Source organism: Plectrocnemia conspersa, unplaced genomic scaffold, assembly GCF_051122295.1.
Source record: "Plectrocnemia conspersa isolate PC_06_02 unplaced genomic scaffold, ASM5112229v1 ptg000003l, whole genome shotgun sequence".
Taxonomy (NCBI): domain Eukaryota; kingdom Metazoa; phylum Arthropoda; class Insecta; order Trichoptera; family Polycentropodidae; genus Plectrocnemia; species Plectrocnemia conspersa.
In genome coordinates this window covers 9,529,748-9,552,164 of record NW_028277167.1, presented here as the reverse complement: position 1 = coordinate 9,552,164, position 22,417 = coordinate 9,529,748, and the positions used below count along the sequence as shown (strand labels likewise).

The following is a 22,417-nucleotide window of genomic DNA, read 5'->3' as shown; positions in this document are numbered from 1 at the left end:
AATTATCAAAATCAATGGGGCTTAATAAAGCACATAACAAACCTTTTCTATTACTTAAAAGAAATAAACTATATTTCACACATACGCAATACTAACGAGTAACGAAAATTTTATTAATTTTCTATTTTTGTAATCGAAAAAAGTAAGCCGCTTGTTGCATCAGGCGCAGCCAAAGACCGATGCAGCGCGTACCCCCGCCAAACTATTCCCGTACCCCCAGGGGTACGCGTACCACACTTTGGGAAACACTGCATTACAATGTCAACGTAATATTGAATAGCTTAAACTACATTAAGTAATGCACATGATTCAGTATGAAATCATATTTTATTAAATAATTAATTCACATTGCATCCATCCATATACATAAGTATGACTGCATTATTACAATAAAGACCAATAATAAGTACATGAACATTGAATATCTATACATATTGAGATTATTTTGGTGTGATATATAAATTAGTATTGGTGTATTTTTAAATTAGTATTTGCCGAAATACACTGAAGTAAATTATTGTATGCCACGATTAATGATGATAGCTCATTATAATAATATAAAAAAGTCTTTCCTATTAGATCTGATTAAGATTTTACTTCAGATCATTATTTTTTATTATAACCTTACATATAAAGTATTATGTATAAAAGGGAATGCTAATCTAATTCTATGTTTTAGTCATCGAAATTATTCTACCGATGAATAATTTAAAGGTTGAATAAAACACCAGTTTATTACTATTAAAACATAACAATTCTTACTCTCTACACTTCTAATTATAATATGGCAATATTTAAAATTAACAACTAACGCTACTAGTGATATGAAAGTTTGATATATAATATACAGATTGATCCAAAATTTATAACTGAATTGATGATTCATGAGAATGGTACGTTAATATATTGTGAATATTCATAAAAATTGTTCCACCTTTTCATTATCGTATCTTCTTATGCCTTACAATGTTTTGGCCGTTATGTTTATATAAAATTACTAACTAATCTCGTTCGCTTACTTTCCTAACCGTATTATATGTATTGTCTTTATATAAATTTTTAATACAAAAAGAATTATAAAATGAATTATTTTGCTTTCAGTCTACAACGATACGTTTGATTTTTTATATCTTGTCAAACAATTTTATGTTAGTTCACTATGAATTACTTTGGTATGTTTTTATATGCAACTTATCTACATGTTAAGTCATATGGGCTTCACTTTTATTATCTAATATATTTTAAGGTGATCGAAAGTCAAACGTTTACATTCAGGATTAAGAAATGCAAGCATTTGCTAAATCAAATGCAAATATTAATAAATGTTTACAGATCAATGAAAGAAAATATTTGTCTTACTGAAATCATCGTTATTAAAAATTAATATTAGGTCATCAAGATATTTCTGTTATTTTAAATGTTTTTTTTTTTTATAAATCTGAAGATTATTATAATATATCAATTTCGAATCAATCCATTTGGTTCTTCCAATTTTTTTCGAAAATTTCCACGTACAAAAATAACTTATTTCTTCACAACCTAATATCGTAGATTTTGCTTCTGTCATGCAAAATTAACAAGTACAAAAATTATGATTACATTATACAAGATTATTACATACTTTCTAAGTACAGTAAGACACTTTACGATGAAAATTGATAATGGTATTTTATTCCCAATAAAGTAATGTTGATCCATCAATGTTGCTACATAGAATGTGAATATATCAGTTAATTAACTATTATGCTTTCATAATAATTTACTGGATCGAGTAACGTTATTACAATTGTATCATAAGCCAATGATTAAAAGTTAGTTCAGGGATTATTTACGAAAAAGAAATATTATTTTTGTAGCAATATTTGTGAATCACTCTTTATACACCTCCTTTAAAACAGAAACAATACTATTGTGCGTATGTTAAATATTATTTAAAGTATGCAACCTATTTTATTTGATTTGATTACATTAATAAATCAAATCTATACAACTGCACGATGTTCTACCATTTTTTTCTATGTCACAGATACATATTTAAAAAAATTATATCACTGTCTTGTGCATATAAAGATTTTATATAATCTGTTTCAATACTGTCTTCCATTATTTATTTCCTATAATCACCAATTTGTTTAAACAATCACATTATAAATGCCTGTTTCTTTGGTTGTAATGATATTCCGACGGTTTTTTGTGTCGGTGGATGTGAGGGTTGGGAATTCTCGAAGATCTCGACTTGCTCCATTTGCTTTGTAGATTTGGTCTCACTGACATTGACGACGATGATGAACCTCTGCTCACAGCCATTTCTTCAGAGTCGATCGGTTCCATATTTATAGCTTTGTACGAAGCCGAAAATCCTTTAAACGTCATAGAATCATCAGATCGAAATCGAATTAGAATTGAATCACTGATAGATATGGTTTCGGACGGTATCTAAAATTTTAAGTAAACATTATATTCAATATATAATACCTATGGTAGTTATTCATTCTCTGTATCATACAGCTTTGACCATAATAGTGCATAATCTAAACAAAATATTAGGTATTTTTAGCTGATTTTCTTATATAGTATTAAACAATCAATTTCAATGGTTCACAAAATGGCTCCATGAATATGATACTAGTTTAGACCAGGAACTGGAGTAAAACTAATCATAACTGCTGAAAGGCTGCTTTAAATTATTGCAAGCATTGCATCCATTTTGTTACAGACAGTGAGCGTAAAGACCGAGGAAGTAAGACTCAGAGGGTGAAAAACCCTGCACTAGATATAGCTTTGATCTGAGATTGCATGGGCAGTAACAGAAGTAGGAATTGTATTCATGTGACCCTATCCCTCTACAGATTACCTTAGACTTCCATCAATCGTCCACTTTAGCGTCGAAATGCCATATTATGTTGTTTTCCTGATCTCATTTACCATCAGAATATTTGTATCAATACGGTGGGAACATTATCTAAGGATCTCGGAATCACATGAAGCAAGTGGAGGTTCTCTCTACCTGTAAGCAACGTCTGCGAAAAACATTCTAAGATGCTTGGCTTTGTTAAGAGGAATTGAAAATTGATCTGTTTAATGTCAGTTATGAGGAGCTGGTCCAGTTTGTATAATTTTTATTTTCATTATTTTCCCATATGCTATGTCCTATCTTTGTCCATCGTAACCCATCGGGGTAACCTATTAAGTCACGATGGTCTAAATTTAATTTTAATAAATAAATTAATGCATTTTATTATTATGGCCAACACTATATTTATAAAACTTACAGTATTTCCACAAAATCTTCCATAACTAGGACCACTAGATAAATCAGGTCCGTTGAACACTTCCACATAATCATAACCGCAATCTTTTTCATCTTCCAAATTGAAAGTTAAAAACGTTAGATGAACGTTATAACCGGGCGGTGCTTCAATAGTCCAATCACAATCTGATCTTGGCTCGTATTTTTCATCGCCATATTTGGTATGCGAATACAAATGTTTGGGCTCCGTCGATGCAATGAGTCTTCCTCCACAAACTAAATCAAATATTGAACATAATTATAAACATCTATTAAAATAGTATTAAAAAAAAGTAAGTAATACATACCAGTTGTATGATTAGCTGAGAATCCTTTTCTTTGTACGCTCCCATCACTCTTAAATACCATGTACATTTGATTTGAGTTAGCGATTATAGGATGAGGTGACTTTGTGCCGCAAAAACGTCCTAAAGTTCTTGCTTCTTGACTATCTCCGTCGTATACTACTATATGATCATAAGCGCATTCCTTTAAAAGTTTAACATGTTGATTATATTATGAAATACGTTGATTACGTTTATATGTATTTGTATCTATACGTACTTGATGCGGCTCCATTTCGAAATTATTAAAAACTAATTTGATCCTGTGTCCTGGTGTGGTTGAAAAATGCCATACACAGTCTTTTAATGATGGATAAGGTTCGGGATAGTTAGGACTAAAAAGTTTCATAAAAAGATCTTTATAATATAGTATGCTGCAATTAAAGAATACTTAAACAGACAAATGCTTATAAAGTCATCCAGCATACATCTATTTCAATGAGTAAAGGACATAGCATTTATGGATACAGGGTCAGTTTAATGATAAAAAATGATTATAATAAAATGTTTTATTTATCATATAAATTAAAAAAAATATATATAATTACATTATTTATAAACAATTGTCTGTTTACTTATGAAATAACTTATTTATTTACCTCTTAATGATGCCATGCGGTTGAGTGACTTCGTGTTTACAGCCTCCTTCCTTACAGTCGTGTTTGTTATCAGACAACATGAAGCCGTTGTGGCATGCACACGTGTACGATCCCATAGTGTTTTTACAATCGTGTTGACAACCCCCATTATTCACAGCACATTCATCATTATCTGAAATATTTATTAATTTTTTATATTTTTAACTACACAAAAGCTTAAAATAAAATAATGAAATATACATAATAAAAAGACAAAGTAGTGTGTAATACCTGCGCCAATCAATTTAAAAGTCAATGAAATTAATTACTTGATTCAAGAGATAATGCCAGTTGCAGCATGTTTATTTTACTCAATTTCCTGTTAATTTCTTATATTATTTAAATCCAAGTTCTTTGAGCATATTGACACCTTCGAAGTTGGTAGCCTTATTATGTAGCTGAGAAATATGGATCAACAAAAACTGCACAATGAAATGCTGTGAAGATACTTGACACGTAACATTTTAGGTTAAAGTAACGATTTGCATTTTGATTAGAGCAGCTTCAATCATCCATTCGCATTGCCTAAATCATGACAATAACAAAGTTAAAAGAACAGAGAGATTTATTTATTATAAATCTATCGTTGCAAAGTTGTAGGCGTTAATAAAATGCGTTACAACATGATCAACTACTACTAAATAAGTATTGAGAAACTTGAATCATTATAATAATATAAACTATTATTACAGCTTACAATCAATTGATGTCATTATACACGACCCAGCTCGATTTTATTTAATTAATCATCATACGTGCGATTAGAAAAATCTATGAAAACAATTTGTGATAATTGATCTGAACTAATTTTGATCTCCTTGACATGATAGAAGTTAAAAGAACAGTAGGGTCTATATGGGATTCAGACCCAAGTTTTTCATGTGCTAGTCACTGACATATACTACTAAGATAAATGTTTTTTTTGCCAACGTTATGTCGCAATGTTACAAGCAAAGCTTCATAAACACTTACTATAAACGTGTAAGCAAAAAGCATAATCTATTGACACAAAATAATTTTATTGATTTTAATGTGAAATCTGAGACTTCTAAGAAAAAGCCTTGTAGGTTAAGAATAGTTTAATTGAAATATTTCTAGAAATCTGGAAGGAATTAATTACCGATAATTATGATTAACATGAGGCTTTAAGGTAGAAAGTTGAGAGAGACATACAAACTCAATACAATATATACTATACCAGTGTAATAGATGGCTGAAAATCCCGATTTCTGTACACTGTTATCCGATGTGAACATTAATCGTAAAGCATTTCCTTCACTGACGACCGGTAGAGGAATAACTGAGCTACAATATACTCCATGTCTCCTCAATACATCAGATCCCATGATACTGTGCACCGTTAGGCTGTCATATTCACATTCCTAGACATTATAATGTATTTAATATTTTAACACATTCATTACACAAAAATCTAAGATGAAATTAAATTTAAACTTAATTTATACTAAAATCCGGTCGTACCTTACCTGTTGATGTAGACTATTGCCCTCTAGATCGAAATGTGTAAAGTTTAAAGTGATACGATGTTGAGGCGGCGCTATGATTTCCCACATACAACTCTTGCTTCCCGGATAAACTTCAGGAAAAGATGGACTTGTAATTGTTCCATTTGGTTCATCAAATACTCCTCCACATGCGTCTAAATAATATTACATTATAAATAACAATAAATATTATATTTGTATTAAAAACAAATTAGGTTGTTCGAAAAACAATGACTAATTGTATTAATGCGTTGAATAGCAAGGACGCTGAAATGAAAACACTGTTGAATAGTTTATCCAAAATATATCTCGGTTTAATACATTTGAATCTTATGAAAATGATCTTATAAATCTCAACCAACTGTATTTGGAAGTTACTTCCGACAGGAGTCTTTATAAAGAGCTTTCACCAGTAACTTCCGACTTGAGAAACATGAATATTAATTCGACGCACCAAACGGAGTTACGCCAAGCATTAAATGAGACTAAGAAGATCAAGAAAGCTGCTGCTTCCCTCTTCATTTCAATCCTAGTTCGGCTACAACGTCTGAAACGTGTTTAACCCGATCTTCGGAAACGACTGGATTCTACAAACATAGACAAGTCTACAATGATATCACATACTTATTGTAATTACACAAAAATAATAATTTATAACTGAATAAATTTGACCTAAAAAAAGAAATCACTAACAGTTAAATCAGAGTAATGGTAATTTTAATGAATCTATGAAAAAGTTAGTGGAACTTAGATTAAAAATGAAAATTATGTGAATTTGCCTTTGCAAGTTTCAATTCTGCTTTTACTGCACGAATGTTTAAATTTAATTCAACACGTAATTATGTCATTATTTTTCTTTCAATCTAATATTTTAATCCTAAGGAATACCTTCACAGCTCTTTCCGTCTGAATGCAATTCATATCCAATATTACAAGAGCACTCGTATCCACCTAAAGTATTGATGCAATCATGTTGACAACCGTGCTCGAATAACGCACACTCGTCATATTCTTTCATGAACGTAGCAGAAAAACCTGCCTTTTGCACAGATCCGTCAGATAAAAATTTAACGAGTAACTTGTTTGAAGTCGACCTTATGTCTGGAGGTATTTTATATCCACAAAATACTCCCACTAAAGGACTTTCCGACGTATGTCCATCTCTCACTTCCACATAGTCATATACACAATTATCATGATTTTCAACTTCAAACGATTGAAATTTCAAGGCCACTTGGAAACCTTGTGGAACGGATAGCTTCCAGATGCATTCCTTATTTGGTTGATAATCGTCGGGATAATTTGGTGATTCTAAATGTCCACCAGCGTCGAGCTCAAGATTTCCACCACACACAGCTAAAATATAAAACCATACAGTATTAAATCCTTATTAAATATTATATAATGTATGAATAGTACCTTCATAATAAGCAGTGAATCCTTTGTATGCAGTTGGACGAACTGTGGTAACGTAATGTAGTAAAAGTCTCGGACCAGAAGATAATACTGCAGGTACTTCTTTACCGGCTCCACAAAACCGCCCCAATACTGGAGATCTCATCCAATAACCATCTCTTACTTCTAAGTAGTCAGTCTGACAGTTGTCTGATTTATAAATATCCAAATCTGTACAAAAAATAATACAATTATAAATTGCTTTGTTAGACTTTGTTAGACAAGAATTTTATTTTTCTTAGTTATAAAGCATCATTAGACAATTTTACAGCATTGTATAGCATATTTAATTATTCTTAGAACTTTATAGAATAATCATAGAAATTTAAATCACTTCTAAACATTCATGATAAAATTTTGTGTCTCCAAAAAATCTTAGCTTAGAGATTGTTTCCCTAAATATTTATGGGGGTTATAATCACAAAATTTATTACGGCCAGGCTGATAAATTCTTATTTGAGGAGATTGGAAGTATAGGAAGCATGTAACTCCCCCTCTCTTCAGTACCAACAAGACACGAGCCACGAGTCGCTGAGGAAAACAATTGACTGAGACAAACACCGAGAGCGCATCAGCGCCACCTTGGTTCACCATCGCCAGAATTAACTGTAAGGTATAAGCAGGTCGGGCATTAATCGTAAAGCATTACTCCAGGCGACGACTAGGTAATGCAAACAGTCTACGGAGATGGCCGGCTAACGCCGAGCCGAGCTTTTTTTTATAGATTTTTATGAAACTTATTATATTACCTGTGATGTTGAGAACTATTCTTTCACCGTGAGTCGCAGTAATACGCCATTCACATCTTTCAGATTCCGTCGTAGAAGATCCGCTGTTGTATTGAGGTGATGAGAATAAACCTGAGTTTTCTTGAAGTGTTCTACCACATTCTGAAAAATTAAATTCAACAAATCAAAGTGTGACCTTAAAAAATAGTCTATATTTATTTGTTAATAAATTTAAAGTATATACTCACTATGACATTTGTACAGCAGATTCGTCTGAGCGATATCGCTCTCGCTGAGTCTAACCCTTTGACCAATTTCTGGTCGTTTCCTGCCTCTGACTTCCAGCGGAAGAATCGTATCTAAGTATGTTCCCTTTGAGAACGTATTTCTCGCATAGTGCATGATTGAATCATAGTCGTATCCTTGTCCCAAAGAATGAACTTCTACATCAGACAGCTTGTTAAAGTTGTACTCCTGACCTAAAAAGGCAAACATATATAATCATAGCACATAAGTTTAAGTTTGACGAAAGAGTTACACTTCGTTTTAGCCCAAAGACGAAAAACACCAGACTAGCGTTACTATCTAAAATATTTTATGATATCAATTACTATTGTCCTTATTACAACTTTTGATTGAATTAATCGTATTTATTATTGATTTATGATCTAAAGTTTCGAAAGGCGATTATGTTTGTAGTTTTCGTACGTTTATAGCATCGCAAACGTTACTAGACATAATAAATTTAATTTTACCACACAAGGCGATTAAGTGGTTTTTGACACGTTTTTAGAATGTTTGAAAAAGGTTTAAATAATCGATTTACCCTCGTCAAAAGTCAATTTTTTGTGCAGTGGAATTCATATAAGGATTTTAATTAATCGTCAAACAACATATGCTTTAAAATCGTACGTGGAGAGTGTTTTAAGCATATTTTATATTATAATCACGCTTTAAATGTCAAGAGCAGTGGTTAAAAGTTTTCACAGTTTGTAATGTCATATACCTAGTTTCCTAGGCTTTGTACTTTACATGCTTTCTCTGGAACTTAATAATTCATTTTTTAAGAATAAATTGGGCTTTGTTCTTTGCTTTTGCAATCGTAAATAGTGTGAATTTTATTAAGCACGTGTTCCAATTCGATTATTAAATTTGCCATTTTACAATGGACTTTGATGTACATACAATATCAAAGTCCAAAGTAAACTGTTTTTTGATTACAAATCGCAATATATGTGCAAATAACAATAACAATTATTCACATTTTTGTCAGAAAGACACAATAGTTTGACTCATATGAATATTGAAAAACAATATAACGCAACTTTATAAACACAAAGAAATTTCTACAATAAAATATTATTTTTAAAAGTTAAACCTAATCATTAGTTAACTATTATTTATAACCACATAACATCTAAATATGCAAAAACATTACAAAGATCTTATGTCTTGAAGAAGAATAGATATATGGCTTCTAAAATTATATTTTATTGTAGAAATTGTGCATTAATCCCACATGAATAATTTAATATCTCGATTATTATGTTTAGGTTTATCATTCACTTGTATTTAAGGCAGAAAAATCCTAACCCGTAAAAGGATCAGCGCAACTGTTTGCTTTTCGTATGCCAAACAGCAAATTGTAAATCGTGGCATATTTTAAAACTAAATTTTGAACTGCTTTTCAAAGTTTCTTGGGACCACTTCAAAACTGCTTCGTAACGTTTAGAGCGGTATCGCCGTACATGTACGGCGATCGAGCTCTCACTGTATTTACATATGTAACTGAAGAAAAATAAATAAAAAGCATATTTATATAAACTTTTTTTTTTAATATGATTTACTGTGAATCATTTTTATAGAAAATAATAAATGTAAATTAAAGATTACGAAATAAATGACCATAATAAAAAAATATTTCATAAAAAATATCGAGAGCCTCTGAATTGCTATAAAAAAATTCCACAAAAGCCAGCCAAATATTATATAAGAAATATGTAAAATAAATTAACGAAATTCAATAATTAAAAAGCGTTCAAATAAATAAAATAAAATAAATCAAAGCAATAAAATGTTGAGAATCATTGATTTTTTCCTATAATTTATTATAAATGCGATATAGAATAATAATAAATAAATAACAACAAAAAAACTTGTGGAAAAATACGTAAAATTAACTTACTCCCAGGTATGTACTAACAAATTAATAATCACACTAACACATTTTTAGTGCTTTCGAGAAACTCCATCCCTTCGTTAGGCATTAGGATCGACGAACAAAACAAAGAGGACAGCGCACTTCTTTTTTGCCTCAACTCCGGTTTTCTAAGCCATTGTCTCGAACCGCTAGCGAAGGTTTCTTAACCGACCAACAATGCAGTAGACCACCATTCCTTAAGTTTTTTACTTTCATTAAAGTCAGCAGATGGCAAGACGTCGAGTTTTTATTTTCTATTCTTCTGGGAAAAGGCTTTATTGAAGCTACATACACGAAGCAAGGCTTCATTTAGAAGGTTATTCAGAAATTTGCAATACTTCGTTTTCTTAAGAACGACAACACCAGAATGCAGGCCGTCAACAACAGTCTTTAGATGGCGCGTCGTTGAAGGTCTGCGCCCCCGGATAATGTACGACGTAAACCGTATCCCAGTGGCGAGTTTAAATAGTGGTAATTTTATAAATAGTATTAAAATGTTGTTTTATAATTAAATATAACGTAATCTCAATTCAAAATAGATGCATTATTTTTTGAAACAAACAAAAAAATGCTCGTAATATGTCCGTAATAACATTAATAATATCGAAATACTCATTTAACATACATATATGTACATATATGTAAAAAAAATCTTATATAGTAAGCCGTTTTTAAAGCTATATTTATATATTTTTTTAAAAAATCGTAGTGAATATGAGAATTTAAGAATATTAAGGGCGATCTAAAGTAAGCCTTCAACCAGTTATGTTTCTTAAGAAAAATAAATAGAGTCTTAATATGTCTAACTTGTCGAAACCCGTCTCAAGATTACCTACATAAAAGTATGGGTTTATAAAAGCACTGTAGGGTTGCTGAGTGGTTGGGGTGTCGACGATAAAGCGTTGCATGTATAGTTTATTTTTTATATTAATATTTTTACTTCATTTTTTATTTATTTTGGTATCAATTGTATTATTAATTATTTTTTGAGATAATGAGATAGAGAAATGACGTATTGTTGAGTTCGTCCTTAATATTCTATACGCTTCATAAAAATAGGTCCATTTTTTATGCAAAATAACACGACAGTTAGACTTAGATCTACTATTAAACACGTATTTTTTTCAGAACGTCCAGACCTTCGATCTATACCAGGCAGTTGATATAGTCGCATTTGTTTACTGCATATTTGTATTTCAAGACATTTTTTAATGAGCAAATATTTCAATTAAAAATTTGAAAACCACTGCTTTATTCGATTTTGCATAGTGTAGCGACACGTGGGTATTTAGTAGATACCTTTTTGCCACCTATCCAATGCAACATTCAATTATACGTAGTACAACGTCGAATGTTTGTATCATATTGAATCACCACATCCATATGTTATATGTACGGGTATTTCGAAGTGCCATTACTTTATACCTACATGCACATCAAAATGTCCGCATTCTGCGGAAACGTGCACCATCCATTTTACTGACGATGACAGTCAGATGGAAATATAAAACAGGAAGGAGAAAAAAACACAACCACCATCTATACTCGCTATACTTGCGGAAAATAAGATTATGTAAAAATAAATGGAGTTACCGAGCATGTAAGAATATCCAGCATTGAATCTTATATACTTATATATGCGATTAAAAGTGAATCTCAACAATAGTTTGATTGAATTTGAAATTTACACCCACTAATATTACATTTACTAAAGTATTAGAATAGTATATTAAGTGATATATTAAAATCTATTTAAAGGGATTGTGCAGTTGAGGAGAGATATTTTTTTATATTTACAAAAATAATTAGCAATGTAAACAGAAAAAATAAACACATCAAAGTGACATCTTAGATGCATATAAAATAAACCAATTGTAAAAATTGTATTTTTAATATTTAGAAGTAGCTAGCAATTAAAAATTATTTACTGAATAATTAAATAGAAAGTATGAATGTAAACCAAGCTGACATTTTTTATAATTAATTTTATACCCACATACTCGTACACACTTTTGTCTTTGCTTGGTCATTCAATTCAGTGTTTGTGTCCCCCATGCGTTGGAGGTTGCCTAGTTAACTTTCGCGGTTAAAAGGTGCGCAAACTTTATTCACACACGCAGTATGTTTTCCTAATTAGTAGGTTTTCCGAACCAGTAAAGTTTTCCCCGGACCCAAATTGGGTCCGCGCGTTTAATTTAACTAATTAGTTAGTAGTTACGTCACTAATTAGTAGTGGTGCCTCTGATTAAACGTAAATGCCCTAATAGACACTGCATTGAAATTTGCCGAATAGATAGACTGCAATCCCTTTGTGCGAATCAGGTTTAATTAGGCTTTTATGAATCACTTTTATACGATTTGCGTCAGAGTAAATTCAGTATTATACATATGTATACTAGATATTAGTAGTTTTATTTGAGTGTTAAGTTAATAATATACTTCTGATTAATATAAATAATATTTTAATAATCATTATAACAAATAAAGTACTAAAAAAACAAGATGTAAAAATTAACTAAAAAAAATGGTATCAATCGACAAATCGAATAAATGTCGATGAAAAAAATCGAAACGTCAAGATAGATGGGAAAAGAAATGGCATTACATTTGATTATGACAGGAACATCTTCACCCAAATATAATCTCAAAGTCAAAACTACGGAGCAACCTGTTTATAAATGTTATTAAGTTTATAATCTGTTCTGAAAAAATGTGTAAAAATTAAAATTAAAAGATTTGTTTGTTTCCAAAATAATTGTGTATATGTGATTCAGTAATTTAAATAAATATTTAAGTGTTCACAAATGGAATTCCTTGAATCATATATTACAATAATACAAATTGAATCCCCTATTATGCTTCCAAGAAATTTGTATCCACCAAAACTGTGAAATTGAAATGTATCGTGGTGCACAGCTAATGTAATTGAGTTAACGATCCTAACTGACACATTTGTGTTTATTTCATGTATATTCTCTTTTAATTTCTAGAAATTTGCCTTTTCGATTAAATCAGAATAAATTTCCACCCCACTTCGCCTTCGGCATGATAACGAATATGGAATTGAGATGAGAATAATGCTTCCGTCATTGTCAACATTATCTTGTAAAGTCATGTGCAGATTAATTTAATATAAAAACATTATATATGGTAACTGGGGACAAACTGCAGACAGTAAAAATATTAAAAATTAGAGCAGAAAAGCAGGTATAATTTAAAGATGCATAGTTTTTATTATACGATTTATAGAAAATTTTTGGTACAAGACACACCGCATATATTATTTTCGTATACTTAAATTTACTATTCCGGTAATCAACTATTTAACATGAGTAAAGATTTAATTGCTTGCAGTTATTAGAGCTCTCTAATTGATAAACTGATAACTGAAGAAATAATTTAGAAGTTAAAAAAATAATTTAAACGTAGATATTCTATCAAGATATAGTGAAAAATCATAAATTATTTCTTCAAAATAAGCAAACTAGACTTAGTGCAAATATTTTTAATTTTATAAATACAATTTTACGGAGCACTAATTGTTTTTTTTAATATAAATTTAATTTGAAACTACTTATTTTTTAATTTAGAGGTCCACAATATACTCATATGATTTACTTTAAGTGTCTGTTCAAAATCTAGAAATAGTTATACGGAAAGATGAAGGATTTGCTTATATTATAAGCATATTGAATTCATTGAAATATGGTTTAATATAAATAAATAAAATAAATTACAAGTAAAGAAATTGCTTCAGAAAATGTTAAAATCTGAGATTAATATTTGTATTATAATTGTATATATTAGTGAATGTTTATGATCAGTGAAGTTATGTTTTTAATGAAATTGCCGTAGCTATGGGGGGGGGGGGCGGACCGCCCCGGGCGGCACTTACTTGGGGGCGGCATATTCGCGATAGTATTGTCTAGTGTGTTTCTTAACCCTTAATGCACTAAAACATATATAAATCCACGAATAACAAGAGCTTAATAATAACCAATTTATTATTTTAAGAAATGCTGATTTTATGACCCTGCAAAAAAATGTATGGGGAGGGGGGGCAATTTTAAGGATCGCCCTGGGCGGCACATACCCTAGCTACGCCACTGGCTGTTAGAACCCAAACCAAACCTAAGCTTTATTGTAAATATTGTAGTATTTTGCTTAATGATGTGACTCTGATCATGTGAAAATATGCGTACCAGATCAACCGTTTTTGAAAAAATACAGTTTTACTGATACTGAGCAGTGAAATTGTAAATTAATAGTTTAATACAATTTAATTGGCTGAGTTTGTGAAATTATATTTATATTAATGAAAATATTACTTCACTGTTAATACACATTCACTGTAACATATTTAACAATTTAAAATCCCAGGGTTAATCAAGGTTAGAGTAATGATGCAAAATGTATGTGAAAATATATTTACAGAAGTTAATATAAATAATTTAATATATATATTTAGAATTAAAATACAATTTTATTGCTATTTCATGTATTTTGCGATATCGGATAGAACGACCGGGTTGAATTCAATGCGATTTTCAATTTGCGATACAATACGCTGTACACATTCACACACATCTGTCCTGCTTCGCATACATACATTCGTTAATACTGTTCACCTTTTGTGAACAACATTTTGTGTACAACCTGTGAAATATGAAGCGAAAAAATTGATTGCATTCAACCGTCCAGCATACGCGACATACAGCAATATGCATTTTTAAATTATTGATCAACCAAATAAATTATATTTTATTTTGAGGTATCAAATAATTTATCAGGACCTTTAATAGTATGCTATAATATTCATTATACCATCAAAGTTTTGATTTAAACAGGCGAAATTTCTCCATGCGCAGGGGTAATTTACTCGAGTGTCTTAACTGCTTAACTTGGGCGCTAAATTTTGTGAACTTGCTTAATTATTTACCTGTCATTATGTTGTCTCTAATTATCTGGACGTGGTTGTCTCTATCAGGCCTTGTGTGTTCGTGCCAAAACCCTACGACATGACCCAGCTCATGAACTACGATGCCGAATTTATCGCAGTTTTTGCCTATCGATATGGCCTGCGCTCCATTACCTCGTTTTCCAACGAAAGAACAGCATCTGTAGATAAAAAAATGATTTAAGAGATAATTTAACATATATTTAATAGCTTTTGAATAACCCGATATAGATAGCGTATTAATTAATTGACCAAAGTTTGAAATGTGTTACTATCTATACATAGATCAACCCCAACAGATTTAAGACGATGCCCTAATAGATTAGTGGTTAGAGTTAACGTATAAAATATTTATTAGAGGCCAGTTTGAATATTCAATCTTGGTATTGTAACCCTTAACAGCATTATGAATATTTATAGTACATTATAAAATTTTTAGCAATTAACTAAAATATTTTCTGGCTTAAATCGAGTACGCTGTGTAGGTACGGTGATACAATTTGGACGGATAACAATAAAATACACCCAATATTCCAATACTTTAATAAAAAACTATCTGGTTGCCAATGAAAAATCACTGCTATATTGTAAATATAATAACTAGTAAATCACATAGCTTTCGAAATAATACAAAAATAAAATGTCTGTCTATAAAAGTTTAAATAATGTTTCACTTCACAATTTGATCGGTCTAAATATCTTATGATCAGACACATTTGTAATAACTGGTCGTTGAATAGTTTTATGTATATATATTAAAACTGATCCATATGAACAACAATTAATTTTAATTTGTATACAATAATTCACGTTCTTCAAATACTAGGTCCACTAATTGACGTCCAGAATGATAAATAATTCAAATTAAGGAAGTTGGCTTCCTCGATGTTGCCGTCAATACTGTCGATTTGCTTTATATAAATACATTTATGAGTACCTAGTGTTTTGAGAGCCTTCAGTGTCCTACAAAATTCCTGTTCAAAGTATATTATATGATATAGTTTGACATCATATTCATGCGACTTTTCCATGTGATGTGTATTTAGTCTATAGTGGATCTATTTGGTCGAAAACCGCATTTATGCTTCACCTAATATTGAAGTTGTATCACTAATGATGTTTTGAAAGCTATATTAATTAACGCATTTCATTTTGTTCATTCCAAATATTTACAATGTACAGAAAAATATCAATATATTTTAAATGTATATATACATATAATATCATAATTACTTCAAAATAAACATTATGCGCTATATTCAGTAAACCCTAAAAAATATAAATGACTTGCAATAGTGACCTTTATTTAAATATGCTTTAAACTCTTCAGATTATCTTATTAATATTAAGATTTATATTAATTTAAAGATTAGAAGTTAGGCCCATCGGAATCGTTGCTTACCCGCATTGCCTCTCAGTGAAGATGATGTAGTTGGAGTGCTCCTGGGGCTGCCTCTCGACGAATTTCACACACGTGAAGTTTTCCCAGTGCCGCATTGCTTGTTTGAAGAGTGCCTTGTGCGCTCCGCTGAAGTTTCCATCTATCTCATAAGGAATAACACCATGCTCCCAGATGCGCTCCTTGCGTCCGGTCGCTGCTCTCGTGACCCTGTGAAGCGGACGCTGTTCGTCTGGTGGCGATTCCTAAAATAAGAAGAAAACGCAAAACACATGTAGTCTTTAGATATAACATCCGTATAAAATTGTAGCTTTGTAGTTTTTAGTTGTTTTACCATGGATCTACTTAAAAAGCTTATCGTGTTTCGCCACTGAAAAAATTCGATTCTCATAGAATCAGACAATATGATTAACAAAATCAAATTTATTTAGTCATTACCAAATCAAACATTTCTTTTCAACCTTAAATAAAAACGCCTATGTTTGTATTATTAAACGGCAGTTATCATAAAACACATTTCGAAGAAATACTTACAAATAATCGCGTATCATTGTGTTCATCTGTCTTGTTCAATGCTCGCGTGACGTTGACATTATCTTTTGACGCATCAACCGATTCCATTTTCTTCTTCTCCTTTGGCCCAGACCTATCCAGCCTCTCTTCGTACTCGTGAATGGGTATATCCAATTTTCTGAAAGACGGCTCCCATTTTCCGTCTTCCAAGTCGTCTCTGAGCGCATTTTTGCTCTTCTTTTCTAAAACGACGCTGCCGTTGTAGCTGTCGGGATTGGTCACCCTGTTCTTCTTGGCAAGTACGTTTTCGTCATCGTCTTCCGAATTGAGATCCATCTGCAGTTTCAAAAGTCTGGAATAGTACGGCGCGATTCTGTTTCCGTGTCTGAGGCTGTGCTTTCTGAGTCTGTGCTCTTCGGTTCGATTCTCAGAAGACCAATCCATGTCGTTTACTGTGCTGTTACTTCTTACAGACATTCTGAAACGATAAGTTTTTATTAAAAAATAATAATTAGAAATAGTATATTCTAAGAAATCGGTGACAATTAAAGATAATTTTTTTAACTTAAAATGCTCAAACTGATCTTATTTTAAAGACAGAGATTCACTAATTAGTAGCCCTAGTCGTCCAGTTGAATAAATTGTTTTTCTTAATTTATCTTATCTAATTTTTAAATTGTTATAAACAAACAACTTGTACATATTCTTTTAGATTTTTTCCCTACTCTAAATTGTACTCCTATAATAAACATAAAAAAAGTTATGTGGTACTATATTTTTATATGATTATGAAATATTTTGGATATAAAATATTATGTTCCTTTCATGGTCTTTTTACCATTAAATATATCGTTGTACACAAATATATTTACGGATTTAAAACTTCATGAACCATTGCTTTTATTAGTGACATATTTTGTAAAAAAAAGTAAGCCTATGTAAAATTGTTGCTTTGGTTTCATTATAAATCTTATTTTTTACATTTATATTCTGGGATAAAAATAATAATAACCATATTATTAAAATTAAATTTGATTGTGAATTATACAAAGTTTTCATTAAGTTATGTATCTCATATGGACTTAAAATTAAACTTAATAATTATATTTGGTAGTTGAGTTTATATAACATTTAAAGTATATTAATTTTAACGTACAGAATAATCTAACAATTAAGCGAGAGAATTCTTGGTCAGTGACCATCAATTGTGTAGGTATTGCTGAAACGGCGACATCAAAGCGACCGTTTAATTCCTCTTCCATTATCTGCCGGCCGGACTGTGCAGACAATTGTCGATTGAAAGCTGACTAGTCAAGGGTTAATTATCGAAGCACTACGTTCCCGTTGGCACTTTGGATGGGACCATAGATTACTAGGGCATTGTTTCATTTTCGTGATGTGAGAAATTATATCATGACCATATTTGAGATAAGTTCTTAATAAATTTCAATCCTAATATTTAATGTATTATCACAGACTTACACCATTAGTCTAACGTGCTGGTGAGATGATTTGGATTTATTGTGAAGAGCATTTGGCAATTAGATTGATTGCAAATAATTTACCATTCAGAATTAAGCGCGAGATATTATTTCTGAGTGTGCAAATAAATTCATAAATACATCCAAAAATCTGAATAGCGTGAAATTTTAGACGAATTTAATATCTATGTATATACGTACGTTAAAAATAATATACATATGTAGGTATTTAATCTGGTAGTGTGTATAGAACAAATCCATATTCCGGATTTCACGTTTTACCGCGTCTAGCGTTGAATTCGTTCACTTCGCAGAGCTTTGGATTTTTACGCTACTTCTGAAGCGGTTATAAATATAAAAAATAGTCTATATAAAGACTTTATTTTTCTAGGGGTATTTTTGTAATATTTTTCGCTTATTTGAATAAATGATGTGTATTTCGAAACCTTATTAATTTAAAATTAAAAATATAATAAGTGTGTAGGTGTAAGTAATAATATTTTTTTAATATCTATTGTGTCTATGGAATCTTAACTATATTGTATTATAACATAAATCTAAGCTATAACCAGAAATTGGGTATTGTACTTTCATAATTGGATTAATGTAAAAAAATTTTCTTTCACGTTTTTAAATTTTATTTTTAGTTTTTTAAACATTTTTATCGAAAATGGAGAATTTTTTATAATATAATAATAACTTATAAAAAACTTATCTATCTTTGCTACTTGTTATGTTTAATTGTAATTTTTCCTTAAATGTAAAATAGTTATTTTAAAAACAATATCAATCTTAGCTTTTGTTAATTTGATCCCCATACCAATATCTACATTAGCAGAACTTCATCCCTAAAGCTCTATATTTTACATGGAAATGGCAATTTAATACATTTTTTTACTGCAGTACTGAACTGAAGTTGACATAATGACACAAAATATACAGATGTAAGAATCTAAACATTATGCTAATAAATCATAAGCGCTTGTGAAAAAATAATGTGATATACAAAGACCGGTTTTAAACGTTAAAATCAGAAAAGTATTCGTCGTAAACGAATTAGAACAGCAATGTTTAACAAAAACTATCTAATGGCAACTTTTGTATTTGGCCGTCCCACCGAAAGGGACAGAAAAAATCAATGTTTTTTTCTTAGCTTTTTAAAATTATATTTGTCAAAGAAATGATTCAGTGTATAAATATATAAAAGGTAGAAAAATACATATGTACAATAATACTGATTATTAAATTAAATTAAATTATTACCGTAAATTTTAGCATACATACTATGATGTATGACATATTTAGCTACGTATTTAATTTTTACATTAAGGAATGTTTTTGTAAAATATGCAAAACATACCGACGTAAAAAAGGTTTTACATTTATAATTAAAGTTTCGTCTAGCTTTGAACTACATAAAATATCTGTTAGTAATTTATTTTATAATATATAATAATAATATCGGATATTGCTTTACAGTATTAATTTTGGCATTAACTTAAATATAAATAATATAATAAATAATCAATATTAAGTAAAAGTATATCTAAATCTATTTCTAGCACTTATTTAATTGACAGCTCAAAGTTAATTAAAGTTCAAAACTCATGAGCACTTTTTATGAAATCTTAAATTTAATTAAAACGTTCATAACATTGTTACGTATTGAAAGTGTTGTAGTCGCTGCGACAAGATGAATTATATACAACTCGCTGAGCGCAGCATCCTCAGACGCCTTTTAATCTCATTTAGAGAGTGCAAAAACGAACATAAATAATTTCAGCCAGCATTTTCTCTGGTTTCTGAAGCCGGAAAACCTGTCGGTGCCATTTAGATAACGCCAACATAACGAATTGGAAGTTCTATGCAATTTTTTCGAACAATGGTTCAGATATATGAATATCACAGAACTTTTCCGGTGGGATTAGAATGCGAACAATAGCGCTTTCCAATTTTCAGTTCGATTGATTTAAATTTCCAATTAATACTTATATATATATACATATATTATATATAAAATATAATATATTACACAAGGGAAATTAATACACTGCTGAATTTTAATACCTCTTATATTGTAAATGTATTTATTATAAGCTACATGAGCCATCTGAAAAAGAGGGATATTCGAAAAGTGCATATATTTTTTTATAAGAATAAACGTTTTTTTTATTAATAACTGTCTTATTAAAAATAGTTCTAAAATCCCTTTATATTTTTATAAAATTCATAGATCGTTAAACGCATATAAAATTATTTTTCTTCCTCTCGCTATTAGCCCTCTCACTTCCATTGATCAAGATCCGAATATTTTCTGATCATATGTTGAGGATATGCTTTTTTTCATCTAGAATGTCACCATTGATACTTTTGCATGAACATGCTGTTGCAAAAAAACTCTTATTATTTTTTTAGAAATCTCTGCTTTTATTATTAGAGTTGCTGCAACTCATCAAGCTCAAGATTATCAATCATTCTCTTTTTTCTTTCCTGCGTTTATTATGACGGCACTTTTAAGTGCGCAATGACTGTATAACATTTTTTGTGTTTATTCTTTTATCTATATTAGTTTTTTTGGTTCGATATTTTAGCACATTATTTATCAAATCAATTTGAACTTCTCTGCCGGAGTATCTTTCCGATTGATTTTCTGCTGCTTTATTTATTGCATTTTGACATTAAATCCAGTTTGTTTATTACGACTTTTTTGAGTTTATGGCATAGTAGCTCAGTTCCATAGTATTATATTTATACAGACTAAATAATTTTATAATTAAAAAAAAATAATAAACACTCTGACATACAATTTGGGACACAGTAATTAATCTCTTTAAATATAACTAAATGCTACATTTTGATTGATTTTATTTATTTATCTGAATGTTATGTCTATGCATATTGTAAATTTGTATTATTAAAAAAAATTTCAGTTAAAATTATATTAGATAAAAGCTTCTAAACCCTGCATAAATATTCATAAAATAAATGTTTGACAAACTGTATTTCAGGTCGCAATTTTTGCAATCAATGTGATTTTCATGGCGGGATTAAAAACGGAACAAAAGCGCTCACGTTTTTGAGTTTTGTTCGATTGGTTTTGTTTTTTTTTATTATTATTATTTCCGTTTGGGAAAACACTTCGGGGAAATTTCAAAGGGAAATTTTTCATTTCAAACTCACGCCTTCTCACATGAACGCCGAAGATTATTAGCGTATGATGAAAATGGGAATGTGTTATTGACGTAACTGTCAAGGGTTGTCTTTTACCGTTAAACCGTTAAACATAAAAGCGGCAACGCGAATTCCACAGAGAAACATACGTAAATCATTATTTAACTGGCTTATTCACGGAAGCATATATGTATTATTTTTTAAGAATTGTGCATATAAATATATATAAATATAATATGTGTACAATACGCAAATTTAATAAGCAATAAATTAAACACAATTTAATTTTTTACAATAAGAATTGTATATCATAAATCATAGCATAAATTATATAAAATATTTGTGTTTCGCTTTTTATCTAGAATTAAACTCATATTACTTTGCAGTTTATTTTAACTCGCAATTATTTGATAAATCGATGCTTAAGTAAAACGCGTGTATATTATACATGTCAATGAATAACGTAGAATATGTCAATAAAGCGTTTGTTTGAGTTTCAAACATTGCGTTGCATTAATTAACTTTGTATAAGGTTTATAATTATGATTATAAGCACGTTGAAATGTTTAGGGGTGTTGATAAAATGTTTTGTATATACACATATTTCCAACAACTCAAAACCAGACATTTAATATGTACCTAAAAGTCTTTAATATAATCCAATATTATACACAATATTATATCTCTAGGGAAGTTTTATAATAATGTTTATATAAATTTATTATTTTATATAATGA

General features: G+C 30.1%; 1 protein-coding gene across 5 annotated transcripts in view; it reads right to left on the bottom strand.

Moving 5' to 3' along the window:
• Positions 1-308: 308 nt before the first annotated feature.
• tok (tolloid-like protein 1 tolkin) overlaps positions 309-22,417 on the bottom strand; it is a 112,014-nt gene continuing 89,905 nt past the window's right edge. For all 5 annotated transcript variants that reach the window (XM_088182214.1, XM_088182216.1, XM_088182218.1 and 2 more), the window contains 14 exons: positions 17,050-17,506; positions 16,519-16,760; positions 15,099-15,277; positions 8,208-8,438; positions 7,981-8,121; positions 7,196-7,402; positions 6,665-7,132; positions 5,759-5,931; positions 5,470-5,653; positions 4,233-4,404; positions 3,854-3,968; positions 3,598-3,778; positions 3,273-3,526; positions 309-2,436 (listed from right to left, as the gene is read on the bottom strand). In XM_088182214.1, coding sequence (XP_088038340.1) covers positions 2,146-2,436; positions 3,273-3,526; positions 3,598-3,778; positions 3,854-3,968; positions 4,233-4,404; positions 5,470-5,653; positions 5,759-5,931; positions 6,665-7,132; positions 7,196-7,402; positions 7,981-8,121; positions 8,208-8,438; positions 15,099-15,277; positions 16,519-16,760; positions 17,050-17,506 — 3,295 coding nt within the window. In that variant the 3' untranslated portion in view covers positions 309-2,145. The remainder of the gene's footprint in view (positions 2,437-3,272; positions 3,527-3,597; positions 3,779-3,853; positions 3,969-4,232; positions 4,405-5,469; positions 5,654-5,758; positions 5,932-6,664; positions 7,133-7,195; positions 7,403-7,980; positions 8,122-8,207; positions 8,439-15,098; positions 15,278-16,518; positions 16,761-17,049; positions 17,507-22,417) is intronic.